This window comes from Chelonia mydas, chromosome 2 (genome assembly GCF_015237465.2).
Source record: "Chelonia mydas isolate rCheMyd1 chromosome 2, rCheMyd1.pri.v2, whole genome shotgun sequence".
NCBI classification, from domain to species: domain Eukaryota; kingdom Metazoa; phylum Chordata; order Testudines; family Cheloniidae; genus Chelonia; species Chelonia mydas.
Window position 1 is genome coordinate 214,332,267 of NC_057850.1, and position 21,107 is coordinate 214,353,373.

Here is a 21,107-nt window from a genome sequence, read left to right on the forward strand (position 1 = left end):
TCAGACTTTACTGTAAACCCACTGACTAAGGGCCCACGCCTGTCAACCCTTAGTCATGTGAGTAGTCCTTACTCCTATGAACATGCATTTGCAAGATCACATTTATCACTTCAAACCAGTTCTTCTAGGAACTGTTAAAATGTGAGTCCATGTAAAGTTTATTTTAACACCATTTTAAATTGCTTGAACTTCTGACTTACAAGCTGTAAACCTACCATATGGCTAATGTTATGAAACAACTGGAATTGAAACTTGATGAGCTCGCATTCTTAAGTTTCAGCCCCCATTATCATTCTTACATACAGAACAAATAGATGAAAGCAATGTCTTGAGCCAAATCCACTTATTTTTGAAAAAGGCAATTTTGGGTGAAATTCTGACTCTGCTGAAGTCAGTGGGAGTTTTGCCATTGATTTCAAGAGGACCGGGATTTCAGCATACCTTTGCTATACTGGCAGATTGTTTCTCGCTGGCCAGTTGCACTTGGGCCATGTTTCTTCAAAACTGCTGAATTCATCAGCTAAGCTTTAGTGGGGGTTTTCAACCTTTTATTTTTAAAAGCATCCTTTTATTAAGTCGGCACTTTTCCATATGCCTACTACACTATGCATTTTAGCCACTGATTTATTTTAAAGGACTATTTTTCTCGAACAATTTTTCTTGCAGCTCTTACCTATATGTAAATGACTTATTACAATATTATATCAAATGATAAATTTGAATCTCATTATTTAAAAAGTTCAAAATGTATTATCCTTATCTTGTTACTACAGAAATCAGCACATAGCTCCACCAATCATACCTGTTTTATTCTGCATCACGGAAGGTCCCATGACTGTGCCTTAACTGCATCGCAGACTGATTTACAATTTACTCAGCTCATCATCCTGCCTGCAGAAATGTTTTTATTCTTTCAGAGAAAGGCTCTGGGACATACTGGCAGCTATTGGCCAGAGTTGGCTTTATCTGGCTGACATTAGGAAGAATATGGCTTAGTGCATTCTTTGTTTAGCGGAGAATCCTTCCCCATCTCCCTCGCATACAGAGGGCCCTCTCACAATGGAACCAGTATGCTCACTGAAGGGGGGGGGAGAGCAGGATTTGAGGAGGTGTAGGGAGGGGCCTTTCTTGGATACTGTTGCATGAGCGAGGGTGCTCAGGGGATGGAGCCAGAGGGGCCAACACTCTGAGGAACTTGTCTTCTGACTCCCACAATGTGGGAGCACCAAAGAGTACTCTGGCTGCCTCAGCAAAACAACCACCACATTCTGTTCAGAATATCTGAAGGAGAATTAAGAACATCTAATCTGGCATCCTATTCTCATATCAACAGTTAGGGAGCTAACTTCCACCTTAGATCATCTGCTGGTAGAGAGGGTGGAGTAATGATGCAGGAATGGAGACTGAGACCCAATGAGATACTCAGAGAAAAGCGGAGGACTGTGTAAAAGCACCTCACTGACAGCTAGACAGGAGAGGAATCAGAGCTTTTCAACTAGATCTTGAGCCAATGCCCATTGAAATCTTTCACTGGATCAGGCCCCAAGTTGTTAAGGAAAGGACTATAGCCTGGGCTGCTTGTAACCTGTGCACTCCAAACACCAAGAATAAAGCCTTGAGGAAGAATATTTTGCTTAGGGAAATATGTTGCTGTTGCTGTTTGGTTAGGTGGCTCACTCACTCCCACATCTGACTTCGAAACACAGAAGGTCTTGGATTTCCTACCGCCACCATTCTGTCCCCCTTTTCTCTGCCTCCTCTTCTCCTCTTCTGCCAACAGATAAACTACTAGGCCTCGTAGTAAGCCTCTCCTCTTCTATGGTGATGGTTATGGCTATGCTCCTCCACTTCTGCAACTATTGCCTGAGTCATTCTGCAGCCCCCCCACCACCTTGCTCCTCTTCCTGCTCTGTGCTGTGAATAATAGGCAATGATGATGGAGTGGGGAAATGAGGCAGGGATGCAGGATCTAATGGATGCAGTTACAAAGGATCATGACCACAGTTATTACAACACCATGGGTATCACTGGAAGGAGGAAGGAACATTCGTGATCAGGCCCGTCAAAGCCCAGTTGTTCTTTTTAAAAAATAGAAAATACAATTTCATCACGGGGTGGCCAGTCTGGTATCACACTTGTGCTCGGGGAATTATTATGCCTTCTCAGCAGCCCTGTTGTTTCATTCTCAACATGCCACTTGCTAGAATCTGCACTCTGGAGGGTGGGGAATATTGACAAATCTCTAATGTGGCCAAACAGCAGTTTACACTGAGCCATCAGGATTAGTCTTTGTGGCTGGTAGGATCAAGAGGTCTGCAGAGTTTTTCTGGGTCAGCAACTGCAAACTCTGAGCTTAATTATTACTGAAGAGAACCCCATCTTGTAGGATTCTGAACACATTTCCTTTCCTTCTAATAACAAAATATTTCAAAGAGCACAACTGGGGTTGCTGTATTTAACAAGGTAGAAGATGGAGGGAAAATTTTGTTGGTTAGATACATTACAAATTTTTTATTTTTTTTATATAGTCTTAATTATTCTGAAATACTTCATAGTTGCAGCCTGATTCTGCACCATTGTAGTCAATGAGAGTTTTGCTGTTGACTTAAATGGGATTGGGACTCAATTTTGTGTCAGTTGATGAATCCCTAACACTAACTTCTGCTCTCGATATGTGCATGAAGCTTCCACTGATTACAACAGAATTTACACAAGTGCATTCTCAGGCAGAATTTGGCCCTTTTGGTTTAACACACCAGCCCCACCTCTCACAATATTCCTATTTTATTTTCTTACATGGAGATTTGTTCACAAGATGCTTCATAAGCAAGAAGAAACAGGGTTTGGAATATGCCTATCTGCTGAAGCATATTTTCCTGTCGCTATTTAAAATACAGTTACACCGAAAACCAAAATCATGAGAAACACTTAATGTGAAAAATTCAAGGCTGCCTCGAAACCACCTGACTTCACTTTGGTTTTGCTCCTTAAAATTACCTAGAAAATACCATAATCTTCTTTTCGTACGGCTGGATGAGAGCCAGACCTCTGGCTCCAGAGGTAAAGGGCAAAAACTAAAAATCCTGTCTGAACAGGCAGCTCCACCCTCTTCCCCAAGTCAGTTTGGCTTTTTGACAAAAAGCGAGCTCTGAAGCAAAATCATTCATTGCTTTGGTCTTGGACAAAATTCAAATTCCTGAACTCACATGGCAAACAGAACATTTCCATGAAATCCAGCATGATAACGTTATCACCCTTTGTTTTAATCTATAATCTGATTCAGTGAGTATATGCAGTGATTAGCAGTTTTAATTACTTCTGTTAAAGAGATGAAGTCTTAAATAGAAATATACTTCTTAGGGGCAGATTAAAGAAGGATTCTTAGTGCCACTGGATCTCAGTTGGCAATCTAGGGGATGTGATGTAGCTGTCCATCCATGAAAAAATAAGGTCAAATTTGCCACTGGGCTAAGTGGACACAACTCCACTGTAATCTGTGGGAGACTGGAGGATGGTCAAGGAGGCCATTCAGAGAGAGAATGGGGACAAAGTTTTTTGGGGTACGTAAGTTCAGAGTCCAAGAGGGCTGGAAGGAGTATGTGCAAGACAAAAGGAAGCAACATTTCGTGGGGAGCATCAAAGTTTCAGTGGATTCAGGTCACTTAGGTATGGTCTATACTCTAAAAGGTTGCCAGAATAGCAAAAGTTATACCTTCTAATGGAGACACAGCTTATACTGGCAAGAGTGCTTTTGTTCTTGTGTCTACACTAAGGCTTTTGCTGGTATAGAAATGATGTAAAAAAATACATCACCCTCCTAACTGACATTATATACTGGTAAAAGGTTGAAATGTAGACCTGTCTCACCCCACCCCTCTTTCTGCTGTGAGATATACTCCAAGATAAAGATTTTTTTTTTACGATTAGTAAAAGTTATGGATTACAGACCTGAGCATGCAACCCTCACTCGCCCAAATAGTTTCAGTGGCCCTAATCCTCATGTCAGGCCCAGGGGCACTCAGTGTAGGCACAAGGGGGGGCGGGGGCAAAGGTGTCTTTATAACACCTCTGCATTTCCTCAGTCCATGAAGCTGTCTGGGGATGAACTGGTTGTAGGCACAAGTTAGAGCAGTCCCTGGGCTATAACCTACAGCTGCCTTCGAACGCCCTCAAGAGCCATACTGGTAGTCATGGCTTGCTGACGCACAATGTGCTCCAGCCACACTTCCTTCCCCAGCACAACTCCTTGTGCCGAGGGCTAATAAATGGAGGTAATATAGAACCCACTATACTAGCTTTCCACCTCTCAGGGATTTCCCTTTGAAAGAGGAATCCTCAGCAGGCCACCTAGGCCATTTTCAAGGAATCTTTGCAACACTTGAGCTTTGCAAAGCAACCTATTGGGGCTGAGGATGATGTTTATTGACCCTAATGGGTCAATGCATGAGTGAGGATTTCAGGATTAGTCCCTAAGGATGTGAGTTAGTGCCAGTAATAGCATAAGTAATCAGATGGGTTTCTCACACAGCTCTACCAATACTTGGTTGTGTGGACTTGTGTGGACTCAACTTGGTTGTGTGGACCGCCAAGGCCCCCGCTGAATTAACTGCTTTTCCTGTTTTAAATTAAAGATCTGTCCACTTCTAGAACAGAAATTACGAACTGTTGTGGTTTTGTGATATGGACAAATGTCCTCTAAGGATAGGAGGAGCCCTCCCAACTCAGTTTCAATGTCCCTACCTAATGCCACAGAGCCTGAACCAGAGTTTCCAGAGCTGAAAGGCTGGTGTGCTTACCTGCTGTGCGAGTTCCGGTAGCTCCATGAAAAAGCATGAAAGCAATAGCTTTGGTGAGAAGGCACATGCAGGGAAAATGAGATATTAATTATTAAAGCAGGAGGTGAGTATCCCATTGGAATATTCAGTTCCAGGCAATTTATGGTCTAGGAAATTATTAGAAATTAAAATAAAAAAGGAAAAAAATGATGCAGTGGAGTAAGTTCGACGTACTGTACCTTTAGTACCAACCTGTATTCTGTTTGACTGACAAAAGGAGCCTTTTTGCTTAATAGAATGTCAAGTACAATTGTTTTCATAGATTCATAGATTATATGGCCAGAAAGGACCATTGTGATCATCCAGTCTGACCTGCGGAATACAGGCCATAGGACTTCCTGAATTAACACCTGTTTGAACTAGTGTTTATGTTTTAGAAAAACATCTTGCTTTTAAAATTCCCAATGGTGGAGGAACCACCACCTCTCTTGATACGTTGTTCCCATGGTTTTGTTAAGTTTATTGTACTTTTATCACAAATACTATTTATTTTTTTTCTGTACTTGTATCAGTAAATGTGAGTTAGTCGATAAGAAATCTAAGGCGCTGACACTGACTACCCTTTGTTTAATTGGTATTATACTAGATCAAATCAATGTCAGCTAATCAGATTTCTAGATCCTTGACCAATAATCCCTTGATTATCCAGAAAAGTAAAAATTAAAACTATTACAAATCTGTGTACTAGTAAACTTAAAAAATATGGACATTTTATGAATAAATTGTTTTCTTATTGACTAACTCACATACTAAGTCGATTTTTCTGATTCATCCTGCTACAGCAATTTCCATCGGAGTACGTTTGTTCTACTGCACAGGTTGTATTGTCATCTTTTTTCTTTTTTTTATTACTATTCAGATTCATTCTTGGCAGGACACAGGCAGCAGCAGCAATGCAAGTTTTTCTACATTGCCCTATTGATTTGCTTCCAGGAGGGGACCACCTCTCGATAGGAGACGGCTGTTCAGTCTCCAGGCCAAATTTAAAACTGAGGTAAGTGTGGATTCAAGTTACAGGCTGGGAAGATGGTGTGAAAGTACAGGTTGGTGTCACTTGCTCCAAGACGTGGAAGGAGGAGTCATATCAGGAAAAGCAACCAAAGGGAGACTATAGGAAGTTGTAAGAAAGCAAATCCCCTGTTGGTTGCTTTGCTATTCCCCCGACAGCCACTCACAAAGTGTAAACTACACCAACATCTGGCTACCAAGACTCCGGCCTGAAGCAGAAATATCCCACCTCAGCAGCTTTCCTCCTCAACTGCCATGTGCCTCCCCTAATCTCCCACCAGCTGCCACTGTCTTCCAACAACTGCCCAGGCCTTTCTGTGCACCTGAGCCACAGTCCATTGTGAAGTTTTTGTATGTAGAGCCCAATCTGAAATGTATAAGTTTGTTCCACTGTTTAAAATGAAGTGTACCAGCCCAGCCCAGCACAATAGACTGTGGATTGGAGCAGCCCAGGAGAACTAGGGGATAACAGGCAAGCAAAGGGAATTGGAAGGAAGATGTAATACAAGGCATGAAAGGGGAACTGGACAGAAGAGGCTGCAAATGGTGCAAAAGAAGGAAGACAAAACTGCCAGCAGTGTGGGGGTGATCCTGACAGCCTGTCAACACCACATCTTCTCTCAGTCTAATGATCAGCATTTGCCATTCTGATTAAACATAAGGCAAAGGCGGGGACACAAGTATGGGTGAGGAGAATGCTCTAACACATACAACCTCTCTTCTACTCAGCTACCCCTTCTGGTCATGTGTTAGACAAAGACACAAGTGGAGAACAGTGTACCAACCATAAGCAGCTTCCCCATGCTTCTAGCAGAGTTGAAGGGTAAGAACTGGGAGAGATGGGTGAGACTGGAAAGGGAAGTCAAAATCCAGCTCTTCTTCCAGCTCGTACAATCTCCCTCCAGTAGCAAGCACAGAAAACTTCCTCAAGTCTGCAGCTAAAGTCTCCTTATGGCAGAATAATGCACTGTCCTGATAAGCCCCAAAAAATCCAGTCCTGCTTTCTTCTCATGACATAACCCCCACTCTGCACAGCAATTACAGTCAGAATACTAATGATACTTATATTGCATTATTTAACAACACAGCATTTATTAATTATCTAATCAACAGGAACGTTAATGAATTAAACAATCATGCTTAGCCTTTCCAAAGCACTTTACGTCTTCAAGGCACCGTACAGACAATATCTAATTAAGGACAAGGCTCAGCAAAGCTTTTCCCACTGGCCCCTCCATTTTGACTGTTCTGGATCCCAGGCTCTTACAGGACATGGCATGCTCTCATGCGTCAATGGCAAACCTTCCATTCCCTTCACCGGGAGTCTCATGGTGCCACTGATGTCAAAGAGCCAGGAGTGTACATTATTTTTTATCACTCTCCCCCCCGGTTCTGTCACTACCTTAACAAAAGACATTTATTCCAGCTACAATATTTCTCTGGGTGCTAACAGAAGCATTAAAAAGGTGATATAATTATTGAATAATCTGATGTGTGATTACTTGGACATTTTATCACTGATACCCACAGAGTCTTCATTTCTCAGCTAGTTGAGGATGTCTTTCTCAGTTATTTGTCTGAACTCTGCCTTTCAGTGGATGGAAGAGTGTGTTAATTGCTAGGGCAGATTATAAAATGTCACACCAGATTGTTTTAAGGGAGCCAGTGATTTCAATCTATCAGTCAAACTCGCACTGCCCAAGTGCCTTTCCCATAAGCACCCCAGGGTGCTGCACAATGTCAATAGACAATAGAAACACGTAGGTTTCATGTTTCGCTTTGCAATTGGACAGTGACTCTGAAGCTTTAAAAAGAAAGGAATTGAATTTCAGGACTGAGGAGGATAATATGCATGGGATTAAGACAGCATCTGTATGAACAAACAAACTCTGAAGTCTTTGAATGCTGAAAAAGAGTGATCTGACAAATAAGGAGCAAAGGGCAAAAGCAACGTTGAGTAAACCGTTGTAAAGCATCATCAGCACTTAATAATTAAAATTAACCCACTGATTTATTGGTAGACAATTAAACTATTTGAAGGGATGAACCAAAGGCCACGGAAGTCAACAGATGCCTTTCCAATGACTTTTCAATCGGTTTGGATCAGGCCCTTAAGGGGAACAGTGTGATTTAAAAGGCTTAAATTCTCACTGCAGAATATTGTACTAACCGCAAACAAGAGAATTAACCAGATGATATGCAAACAAAATATTGCAGTGGTCAAATGAGAAGGAAAAGGAAGTATAGACTGGCATTTCTGCACAGGTCTCGTATCTCAGTCTGGCTGGATTCCCGAGCAGATTAAAGTTTTAAAAGGTAGCTGCTATAAAAAGCTAGCTGTCTACCATGGGAGCCTTCTCCTGAACAGTGAACCATAAGGTCACCTATTACAGATATGAATTTAGTTCTTTGTTAAATTATTGTATTCAGCAGGATCTGATTCAAACATTTTGGCATTGGATTGGGGATGACGGACTGTGGACCACTATCAGCACTGTTATTTGCTGCGTCCAAAACACTCTACAATAGTGCAATTGCCGTTTTAGACCAGTATTCTAGAATACTGTGGTTTTATTTGTAAAGTGTTCTATAAGACAACTACCTGAGATAAAACGTTGTTTTCATCCCTGGCGTAATTTCATTAAAGTGACTGATGAATGAGGCCCTTATGGACAAATTCAACACCGACTGACCGTTCTGTCAAATATCATGCATCTCACATGACAACCATGTATTTGGTACCCCACAGTGCAGCCTCGCTGAGATGTCACGCTTTCAGTTGAGCTTCAGGAACCCTCTGTAGTTGTGGCTATGAGCCACTAGGGGCAACTGTAGTGACTGCGGAGCAGGCCTCTGGGTGGTCTTTCTGGCTCCCCCCGGCTGCTCCCCTTATTGGATCTAAGTGGGGAAGGGGCAGTTGGGAAGAGGAGGCAGCAGCAAAACCAAGCAGCAGTGGATGGGGCAGAAGGTGAGGTCCAACATGGGGTCCAGACTCCTCTAGACTCCCCAGCTTTAGTCACCCCAGACATTCTCAGACAGCATTTGCCACCTATCCCCCCATCCAGCTCCCAGTGATCCCCCATCCCCTCGACCCAGAGACACTGGACACCCCCACCCAGGCTCCTGCCCAACCATCAGTCACCCCCACCCAGCTACCCCAGCACTATTCACCATCTACCCCCCATCCAGCTCCTAGTCATCCCCCATCTCCTCTACCCCGGTACCTGTAGACACCAGACACACCCACTGTGATTCCCACCCATTCCCCAATCAGCCTCACCCAGCCACCTCCAGATACCAATTGACCATATTTCCACCAAGCCCCCAGTTGCCTCCCTCTGGACAGCCACTCCAGGCACTCCCAGCAGCCTTCCACCCAGCCACCAGATATCCCCACCCAGCTACCCCTTCAAACAACCTCTATCCATCACCTAGCTACCCCCAGACCCCTCTGGCACCCACCAATCCTCCAGACATGTGCCAGAATGCTTGTTACAGCTGCCAAGTTTTGAGCAGTTCCATATCCCATCCCCATCGCAAGTTGGGGCAGGGTCTGTTGACTATAAAATGAAGTTTAGGGTTACATGCAAATTATTTACAATCATACAAATTAAGTTGTTAATTTCCATAAGATGTCAGACATGGAGCAGTGCAACACGTGGCAGCTCTGATCACTGATGTCATTGAAAAGACTCCCATTGTCTACAATCGACATTGGATCAGGCACTGAGATTATATATTTTAACAAACATATAATTAAGCCTTTGCATAAGGAGGGTTCAAATAACTGACAAGTATCAAGGTAGCTCCATTTCTATTTAGAGCATAATGCTGTCACATGACCTGCCTCTAGCCCGTTTTGTAGTTACATTTGCTATGCATCTGTACCATCATTTCCCACTCATGATGCCTTTGAGGAAAACATTCTAAGATGCTTCCTGGTTGTGTCAGTTTCCAACACTGGAATATTGTTGGGTGCAGCTCAAGATGTGAGCCAAACAACATCAGCAATTCTTAAAGACATTGCCAAGATTAAAATCAGACATTTCAAAAACAAATCTCTACCTACTGAATGATAACAACTCAATTTAGATAACTTCATCAGCAAGAATATTAACCTAATTTACCTTTTACCACACACACTCGTTTAGATTTTGTTTTTCATTCAGCTCCCACAATGAAGGTAGCCTGGTCTATTTAATCAACTTCATATTTTTCCCCTCACTTTAGTTATCCTATACCAAGACAATACTACTGAAGATGGGGTTTGCAGCTGCTTAGTTTCACCAAACTGTATGGCCATTTTTGTTGCGCAAAATAATCTCTCTGTGTGAGGTCTGTACACAATACATCCCTGGACATGTACATGTATAGTGTGTATAGATTTTACAACTGATAATAACTACATTAAATCTCCTCAGGGCTTCCTCTAGTCAGAAGGAAAAAACCCTCCTTCTGTGCCAACACCTTGGTGTACTGTTTGCATATTATTAACACTAGGAGTTTGGCCTGCATATGGAGTACTGGGTTGGTCACTTTGTGAACTGTAATACAAAACAACACAAACTGTAACCAAAGTCAAAAATATTAGTAGTACATTCTGATTCAGTTTGCAGAAGCGCAGTTCTTTAGTAAGTGCCAGAAAATGTCAACTTCTGTCAGAGAATCATATTTGTTAGAGATAGAAAGTATTATTCAAGTCATCTACTCCATCACCAGTGATTTCCCTAATGCTGTTCTGGTGACTAACCCTAATTTTTATTTTGTCAAGTACTTTTAGATCTATGGCATATTATTCTAATTATTATACGACAGAGTTTATTACAAGTGCAGCTCCATTGGGCCAGGTTCACTGAACTGGATTCGCTGAACCTGGAAGTGGACCATTTATTTCTCAGCACCAACTTGGATGTTCCTGATCCCAGGGGGATTTGCTCAAGGGAGGGCAGATGATGTTGTTGAAGATAGACTCCCCCTCTATTCTGCTAGGGGTTGTGGTGGCTCTGCATCCCATCCACAGAGGCTGGGAAGGAGATGGGGTGATCATCTTCTTAGACAATGCCACCACTTTTTGGACTGTGCTGGCCCTTATAGGTCTTCAGTAAACAGTAGGTTAGGGTGGCATTTTGCCATCACAACATCCTCCCCCAATAGACTTTCTTCTGTCAGGGGATGATGCAGAAGTGTAGGCAAGGAGAAGCTGCCTATGGAGGATGGCATAGACCCTGGGGTGAATTTAGCTGAAGCAGATATACTATTTTAGCCACGGAGTCCTCATGCATTGCCATAGCTAAATTATCCCTTCATATGAGACACATTCTTCGCCCTCATTTAAAGCTTAAGTTTCAAAGTATTTCTGAGAATGATATTTTCATGTAACAACTCCCCAAATTCATACTGTGCTTCTTTTGCAATGTTTGAACAGTTAACTTGAGCAACAGGAAAAAGGAAAGTATATGAGGGGGAAAGAATGATTAATTAATAATAGCGGATGCAACCTTCTGTTGGAATAGATTAGGCCTTGATTATAAGCTGCAAAAATGGGCAATATTTGCCTATAAAAGTTATCTAAGCAAGCCTACCCAATCCCCTCCCAGATCTCTCACCTTTGTGGTCCACAACTTGACTGTCCAGTCAAATGATGATGTGACAAAGAGATGGGAAAAGTCGATCGGGCCCACTGCCATGTGGCAATTGATCCCCGTGACAGGTCCTTGGTGGCCTTCAAAGATTTCACCAATTCCTGCTTTACTGCAGAAAGAAAATACACACACTAACATTCAGGGACTTTTGAATACTAGGCTTTTTTCTTTATCTTCAAGTTCTTGTCTCACTGTTTCCCTAGTAAACTGTCATGCAATCTGTAAAATTCAGCATCTTTCAGTTCAGGCTTTGTCTCTAGGGACGTGCTGCTGTGGGCAGAATTCATGCACTGGGGTGGCCAGAACCTCACTTACTGAGACTTCCTTAATCTGCAGAATACATCCATACGTGGCACTTATATACAGTATCAACTATACTGTGCTTTAGAATAATATGAATAATAATAAAGGAAGATTCACAGAGCCAAATAAATCAGAGTGAGCCATTATCATGGGAATTAGCCATTAAAATTCAAAATGCATAAATAACAAAGACACATCATTAGCAACTTCCTTTCTTTCTAAATATCTGAAATAACCTTCTCATGGCAGCTGGCCAGTTCACCAAGAAGCAAATCCTACTCATATGATTAAGGCGAACAGGATTTGTCGCCAAGTCCTATGGGCTAGTTATTGGTTTGAAAGAAAAGATTTCCATTTCAGAGGAACGTAGAACAGGAAGGGATCTCCTGGGTCCTCATGTCCAGTCCCCTGCTCTAGGAGGCAACTCTGTTATCTAATCCCATTCATAAACTTATCAAGCTCCATTTTTATTACATGAAATGCAGATCACCTGAGGAAAGACCAGAACAACTATAAAGAAGGAAAAAATGTAAATCTTCATTAGAGAGCGTATGCGTAGTGTGTTACTCATTCTGTTAACAACCAACCCAAATCAACTTACTGCACTGCCTCACCGTACAAAGAAAAGAGAATAATAACATCTCCCCTTCGGTCACACCACAAAAGGAACAAACTCATTCAAAATATCACCGGCTCCAACACAGCCGCAAAGTCCATGCAGTCTTATCCCTTCTCAGTAGCACCAGAGTAAATGCAGAGCAGCCAGAAGGCAAGGCCAAGAACTCTATTAGAAGGAACCTTTCCAGGCTCTCTCCTCAAACACCCCTATCAGCCATGGCAACATGGCTGAACCAGTAGCTGCATTGCCATTGGCTATCAGCCAGTGGTTGAATTCTGCAATACCTCTGAGGAAGCGCTGATTTACCGCCAGTCTTATTGTGGTCTTTTCTCCAGCCCTCCCTCCTTTTTCCACAGAGCTAATGGGCTGCATGGATATTTTATAGCTAGGTTCTGGGGATGTGGGGAGAGTGACTTGGATAGCTGTTTTTCCCAGATGCCGCTTTCTCCAGAATTTTGCTCCCCTCTGCACTGTGCTGTGATGGAGAGCATTGAGGACCGATGAAAATAAAATGCAGTTTGGGAATGATTCCCAACAGAACACAGGCAAGAGTAGCAAAGAAGCAAGAACAGCAAGAGCAGCTGACACTTTCCTCCTCTGGTGGAGGACAAAACAGGCACATCTGAAAGATTAGAAGTGCTAAATTAGAAATGACTTTGGGCAGCTTTCACTTATCCAAACAGCCAAAGATTAATTCAAACCATCAGTCACTATAACCCCTAGACAGAGACATCGAGTGTTGCTGTACTATCAGCAAAAAAGGGAAAATAATCCTTTACAAAAGCGACTATTTGTTTAATATTATGAAAAAATGTAACAGAGGGTCCATTCTTTAAACACTGCAGCAACGTTAAGGAAAATTATTTGGACATTAGAATTATAGAAAACAACAGCATGTGAAGCTACATCACCCCAGTACATTTCAAAGTGTTGAATAAAATGTAAACCCACCAATGGAGAGCTGAAGAGCTTGTTCTTTACAAGAGGCTCTCAAGAACGCTGCACAATGAAAGTGTTAACAGTTAACACAAGCACACAAGATGGCTGAGATTCATTTTAATGAACATGAGGAACTGATCTTTGAAGTGCCCCTGGGGAGATTCCTCTGGCTGCTAACAGCATCCTGAAATAGTTTACAGGGTGCAAAATAAGGAACTCATTTAAATTATGGAAGTGGATTTACACCTTCACCACATTGAATGTTAGAATGTACATAGCACCAAGGCTCTCCTCCTGATCTAATACTTGGAGTCATAGTTCATACTTCGAAAGATCAGTGCATGGGTAGATTCCCTATAATGCTAGAAAACATTCTAATGGGCAGTCTTTACACTGTGCTTAAGAAAGCCTCACTTTCCTATGAAGATCGTTAATGGCCCGATCCTGTGCTGCTTACTGAGGCAAAACAGCCATAGAAGTCAATGGGAGTACAGGTTGCAGGATCAGACTGCAATACATTTTGGGCGACATTTTGTCCTGCGTTACGCAGGTGCACTCCTGAGAAGATGGGGTAGGAAGCTTCTCCCCAGTGTAACCTGCTAGAAAAAGGCAGGCTGAAAATATCATGCAAGGAAGTTCTAGGCTGAGGAGGAGCAGTTAGCCACCTTGGGGTTGCACCCAGACCCCCAGCACACGTAAGGCACTAGGTGGGAGATATGCACAATGCTTTTGCTTTAAGAAATGGTGAGGAGTGCTGCTGAATGTTCTGTCTCAGCGTCCCAGGAGCCATTCTGCCCTGTGCAAGCAGAATAGCTCTGAGACTCTTCTGTGGGCTGCTGCCATTCTGCCTTCTTCTGTCCCCACCCCCAGACTCACAGGAGCACGGTTAGAATTTTGCCCTTTAACAGACTATATCTCTACCCGCCATTAACAAGAGTCTGGAGGTGTAACTGAACAAACAAGGTGGGCTGACTCTCCAGAGTGGAGACCTACGATGAAGCTAAGGGTAATGAACATTGGGTGTGGGGGTGTGGCGCATTATATCCTACTCTTGTCTTTTGACTAATTTAGATCCGAATAGCCTAAAACTAATCTATCTGTAATGGTGTAAAACTACAGAACCCGAACAGTGCTGATAATAATGGACCAACCCAAGAGGCTTATTGTTCTCCACAACACACTAGCACCCGCCTCACCTCCTAGAGACAGAAACAGGATCTGCTGTAAGTAAGCAGTACTGAAAATCACCTTCCATGACGACAAGCTGTGTAGACCGTACCCTCCTCGCTGCCAACCACAAAGTTGTTGACGTCTCCTGTTGGGAAAGCCATTCCTGTAACTGCCACCGGCTTGGATTTATTGTAGGACAGCTCCATGCTCTCCTATCAAAACAGTCCAGAGTTATTTTTTTATTTTTGTTTTTCAGCAATTGTTTTCTAAATGAAAACAATCATTTGGCTAAATGACGTGTTGATTTTGCACAGGACATCACAAGAAGCCACCACAATGTCACCAGTCATAATGCGTGATACTCCCATTCACACTGCTGCATATCCCAGGTTCCAAAGCGGCTGGAATTCATCAGTCTGTGCTACATCTTCTTAAGTCAGACAGAGATGACAGGTGAGAATTTAAAAACTAATGGTGCAGAAACTAAAGATAATACCTTAATGGCTTCACTTGTCAGCCCCAGGCGCTAATAAAACATACAATACCCTTCTATTTACAAACATTCTTGAAATCAATTGTTTACTGAGAAACACAGGTAATATCAGATACACCCTGCACACTTACCAAACTATGCTATTTGTACCTCAATAGAACCGATTTAGAAAGTTAGTGTCATGTCACCATTGCCATTCTAAACAGTATTTTTCAAGGGGTTGTTGTAGCAACCATAAACATTCACTCTGGGTTCTATTGTCAAGTTGCAAGCATGTGAGCCGATTTTCTTTCACTTTCCCTAGCCAAGCTGTGTCCATGTTTTGAAGTAACATGAGAGTGGATACTCTATTTTATTAGCATATCGTTTAAGCAGATTTTTTTTTTGCACATACACAACTCAAAACCACTTGATTTTGAAGCTTAAATTGTGTAACTCAAGAACCCACAATGCAGATGATGGATTTAGCAATTTTCATTTATAGCTATTTAGCCAGATATTTTTTCCCTTTTCAAAATTCCAAAGTCACTGGTCTTTTAGGGCCCAATCCTGTAGCCTTCCCTTCCAGTAGAAGTCTTACTGAAGCCTAATGGGAGTAAAGGCTGCAGAACCAGCTCTATAGTATTCCTTACGAGCTGCAATATATCCTCCCATGAAAAACATCTGCCTTTGTTAAAAGAGCCAAAACAAAAACTAGCAAATTCATAGACATAACAATGTGGAGCAAATATGCATATGCTTGTGTGGGTGCAAATCTCCATAGGGCAGCTCCTCAGCTGGTGTCTACATGGAGCTCTCACTTTAATGGAACTCTGAAAATTGACATCAGCTGAGGATCTGCCCCCATATGTACATCTGCCACCTTGTGGCCATACACACCAATGCTTCTTTGAAAATCTGCCTCCATATTTCTAGAAGGTTTAAGACTGTGAGACAAACCAGCAAAAGCCGTGAAATTACGAGCTGAGACTAGCACCTTGACTTCAAGTTGCATGCTTTTCTTTGCAACAGCAGCATAAGTTCAGCAGGGATTTCTGACTCAGTGTAGAATGTACCATGTTGTTGGAACCCAATTCTGGAGCTGCTGTATGCATGGACATCCCATGTAAATGGAGAGGTTACAGAACGGGGATGTTCACAAACCCTTGTGTCAACTGTAGCACTGTGCTGTGTAAATGCATTTTGTGTCAATAACTAATATTAAAACCAAACAACTGATATGTATCTGCACAGGGGTAAAATTAGTATAAATGTTCATTTCAGAGAAATTTCTACTAGCTATTTTAAAACAAGATTATATAACTGTCGTGATCTATCTCAAGAATGCAGTGTTGCTGTAGCCATATGGGCCCCAGGATATTAGAGACACAAGTTGAGTGAGGTAATAACTTTTATTAGACCAACTCCTGTTGGTGAGAAAGACGAGCTTTGAGTTAGTTTCCCTGACCTGAAGAAGAGCTGTGTGTAAGCTCGAAAGCTTGTCTCTCCCACCAACAGAAGTTGGTCCAATAAAAGATACTACCTCATCCACCTGGTGATCTATCTCACACATTTTAGTGAAACCCAGTAATAAAACATTCTTCTTCCCAGTAAACAGAAGAAAGAGGGATGTACTGCACTACAAACACATTTAAACAAGCCTCTCCAAAGGTCTCTTTCACTATCAGCTTTGTTGCTTAGTTTCCATTACTATAATCACAGGTGGTTTGGAAATTTTTCCTGGATTTCCTTTAATTTCCAATACAAAAAAGCATGTGTGTGTGTGTGTGAGATTGTGTGATGGGGAGTCAGTAACAACAAACATTCTGGGGTGGGGGAAATATTTCTAAAACTTTTGATTTGCATAGTTTGTTCCCTTAGTTACTGAATGCATGAACAAGCTAAGCTTTCCTACTTGTGGGATACCGTATCCTGGAGACATATAACTGGGTCAAGTGTGTTCTGCAGCAGTGCAATCTAGCCCATATTTGTTAAACAATCTAGAGTAAGTGCAATTTATACCACAGGCTACTTCTATAATTACTGTGCTTTAAAATGGATTATTTCATTTTCACTTGAAACTGACCTACATATTAACTTATTACAATAATTACATGATTTGTGGTAAAGGAAATGGGTTTTGGCTCTTACAGAAGACTGCTGGAAGCAAGCTGCACTCTTTCAAGTGCATCATTGGTTTTAGTTTGTGTAGGATATGAAGTTTTGGCTTTTAGGAACTATGTTCCATTAAGCAGGTATCTGCTTTAACCATGATGCTTTGTTCCTGTGTAGGTGAAAACAAACCCACCTGTGGTGTTGAGAGCATATCCAGGCTCCAGGAGCACATTTTGCCATCTGTAGAAACTGTAATGAGATTGTGCGCATTCTGTGTTCCAACTACATTTACACAGTACACGGGATGCTGAAAATACATTAACACCAGGAATCAGAGAGTGCATTCTCACTTTTCAAAACCAAATTTCAATTTCAAATGTCAGAGATGTTGATTTAAGAAAGGATTAAACAGTTGCATACTGCCAACATAATACAGTGCTCACCTACTTGCCAGGTAGGAATTTAACTTTTGGTTGGAACTTTAAAGACACATTATGGTGGTGGAAGTTCAAAGCTTCATTTTACTCCATTGTACAACAACTGAGTAATGCTGTGAAAATGCTGAATTCTGTGGACAAGATTTCACCACAGGGACACATCTGATTCTGCTGATAGCTTTTGATGCTGAAAATGACTGGCAGAGAGAAGCAAACCTTCCAAATGGAATGAAAATGTAGATTTTATTGGAGAAAACAGCTGCACAAGACTTGGACTTTGCCACAATTTGGCTGCTATGCCAAATATTTTCAAATGTACTTCTATGGAAAAAATATGAACAAATCCACCAGCCTTCTTAATCATGAGCCAATTATTGTACTCAGATATATCAAAGGAAATCGGGAGTGACTCCACTAACCTATGGAGTTACTCCAGATTTACACCAGTGGAACTGAGAGCAAAATGTGGTCCACAGGCATAAAATGTGCCCATTTAACATGTTAGGATGTACACGGTACTTTTATTCTCAGGCATCGATACTTTGGGCTCCAAGTTATCATTTGACATCTGTTTGATGGCCTATGGGAAATGAGGTGCTGCTCCAAGCTCAGTTTCTAGTGGGCAAGTGTTCTCATCACCAAACCACTGTCACAACCAAGCACCCTTAGTAGCATTCTTCAAAGAATGGCCAGTGAGAATGAACTACCCTTTGGCCAGTACAGGCGGTCAGTCCAGATCAAGGATAACATGCATAGCTGTAGGGAAGTGTTGGGAAACTTGCACTGCTACTGTCTATTCAGTGCTTTTTTATGGATAAAGAGAAGACTTTGGTCTCTAGACATGGAAACTTTTCACTTTTCACTAGCACTACATTTAATTAAAGAAAATTAATTAAGGGCCAAATTTACTAGTGGCCTCAACTCAGTTCCCATCTATATTCATCCAAGTGAAGACAATCACTTGTGTGCACAATCATTTGTGCATAGAAATGAGGGAACTTACATAGCAATCTCCATTTAAGGTGTACAGCTGCAATTCCGCCCCCTTTGAAGTGAATGGCAAAACTTCCACTGACTTCAGTGGCGCAGGATCAGACCCTATGTGTACAAATTCCATCATTTGTGTGAACAGGGGACAGGATGCTGAAGGCCTGTATGCACAAGTGATTGCCCTTGCGAATTAGTGCTAGTAACAAACAGAGACCAGATTTGGAAAATATGCCCCTAAAGCTACATTTTTAAAGAAACCCCCTTAGGAAGCATCCTTCACTTGACCCCTCCTTGTGTACCAATTAACATAGGAATAAAAACTGATGAGCACATATTGTTACATGGTAAATTTTGTCTGCTCAGCCTAAGTTGTAATGGGCATTCGTCCTTGTCACAAAATCACCTACAAAAATTGATAAAGCAGCCCTAAGGCTAGAATTGCAAGGATGGGAGGACAATATAGGTCAAGTTGGCAGGCAGCGGCCAGACTCATCGGGGCACATATTGCCAGACCAGTGGTACCTTCTTTGTAAAATGCCTGGCTCTAGTCAGTGCTGCCAGCTGTCTGTTTCATGAGTAATGAAATTCAAAAGATGTAAACAAAAGGAGCAAAAAAGGATGACCAACTGTACTTAGCAAAAACTGTAAATTGGCTCCTTCCTTTCACAGGAGAGATGCCAGCTTGTTTTTATTTATTTTGGAAATGAAATCATCATGCAGGAGCTTTTTGTGTTAATTAAAATTTCCTGTACTTCCAAATACAGCTGTGTTGTGGGTGTGAAAGGAAATTAGTGAGTATGCTGTGGTGGGGCTCTCCTTCCTGGGCACCAATCAGCGGGAATAAACTCACAGGAATTTTTTAACAATGTTAACAACATGATCTGTATTTATTCAGCTAACTGAAGAGAGCACAACAACTAAACACATGTTTTCATGGGGGATATTTGTTAAAATAAAAATAAACATTCAAACCAGCACCTAGCTGCTTACTGTACAAAAGAACAATTTTCTTGATTCAATATACTACTTTGCGTTTAACAGTTATGGGCATGAGCCTGCATTCTGCAAACCAGGACTTAATTTAAATTAGACAGGAATTTTGCCTGTCAGGATTGTAGGAATAGCACTTAATTTACGTTTATTCTGAAGCACGATCAAACTTCATGATTCCATGTTAGCTAAGGGTTTAAAAATGGTTATTTATACCTGTACACATAGTCACACAATTCACACTTACGAATAAACCAAGTCATCTATTTCTAGGTGTCATGCTCATACCATTATACGTTGACCTCTGCTACTGGGAAAATGATCCAAGTTTTCGAATATCATTCCCAGGTGGTATCATTTTGTCTAAAAATTGTTTTGGGCACATGGGAAGAACATGCCTTCCCAGTATTTTTTTCCTCTTCATTGAGTTTTGGGCCCCAATCACTCCATCTGCAATTATATTTACAGTTTCCTGCCTCTCGTTTCCTGGTCTCCCATGTTACTGCATCACCACGTCAAGGCACAGTGTTTTCTTCCATGCAGTTTGAGCAGTGTTAGTCCCCTCCCCCCCTCCCCTTACTGTTGACAAAAAGGACACAAACATTAGGGAAAATCAAAGTAATGGTGCAGCTGTGATCCATAGCATAACTGGGGCATTAGAGTCAGACAAAACAGATGGTGGAAGAAATGTGGAGCACTGGATTCCTTTCCCTCTTCCAAACCCCAATAATTGCAGACCTGCCATTTTTCTAACATAAATGGCAATGCAGTCATCGTATTTGTGCCAGAGTGAATTTTTGGCACTAAATTAAGTTTAAAGATGGTTAGATATTGACTTTTAAGCCCAGGGATTACATTGTCATGACAAACTAAAGGCTGAAACTTGAACAGCAAATTACAAAGGTATAATCAGAGAATCACAGAAGTGAGAGGCGGAAAAGGTCTACTAGGTCATCTGATCTATCCCCCTGCCAGCACAGAATCATTTTCTTCCTTTGTCCAGTTCAGTTTCTTTATATTTCAGGTAATTGCCTATTGGAAGTTTATTCTGCAGCCTAAAAGTTCTCATCATTAAGAAATTTTCCTGATGTTCAGCCTACATACCCTTTGCTAAAATTCATCCCATTATTCCTGGTTGTTCTCCCTTATGTCCCCAGAATAATCCCTCCCCAGTTGGGGCTAAATCAGGCATTTAAGCTACTGCCGTGCCCTGCACCACCCCACAATGATTGTCCACAGTTGCTTGGGGTGTGTATGTTCATGCAATTAACTTCATTCTCATTACGAGGGCAGATTGCTCCCACAGTGTGCTGGCTCCAATCCATGGAGCAGTTCAGAGTGGGTGCGGGGAGGAATCATGAACCCTGCCTTATCCATATACCTTTCTGGAGACTTATTCCCCAGGTGGGCATCAGGAGCAAGTTGTCCTTGCATTCCTCACAGCACTGGACCATTATTGTGAGATGCCCTTGTTTGGACATGCAATGTGGGGAGACTTTCTGAACACCCAACTGCAGGCCATCCATCACCCTTGGCATGACACCCCTTGAGCACGTGCAGGAACTGTCACCTAGCCTGTTTCCCATC

At 41.9% G+C, this 21,107-nt stretch overlaps 1 protein-coding gene across 6 annotated transcripts in view; it reads right to left on the reverse strand.

The window, feature by feature from the left end:
* DYNC1I1 (dynein cytoplasmic 1 intermediate chain 1) overlaps window positions 1–21,107 on the reverse strand; it is a 256,182-nt gene that overhangs the window by 34,967 nt on the left and 200,108 nt on the right. For all 6 annotated transcript variants that reach the window (XM_037890634.2, XM_037890632.2, XM_037890637.2 and 3 more), the window contains 3 exons: window positions 17,297–17,410; window positions 14,595–14,728; window positions 11,450–11,594 (listed from right to left, as the gene is read on the reverse strand). In XM_037890634.2, the coding sequence (XP_037746562.1) occupies window positions 11,450–11,594; window positions 14,595–14,728; window positions 17,297–17,410 (393 nt within the window). The remainder of the gene's footprint in view (window positions 1–11,449; window positions 11,595–14,594; window positions 14,729–17,296; window positions 17,411–21,107) is intronic.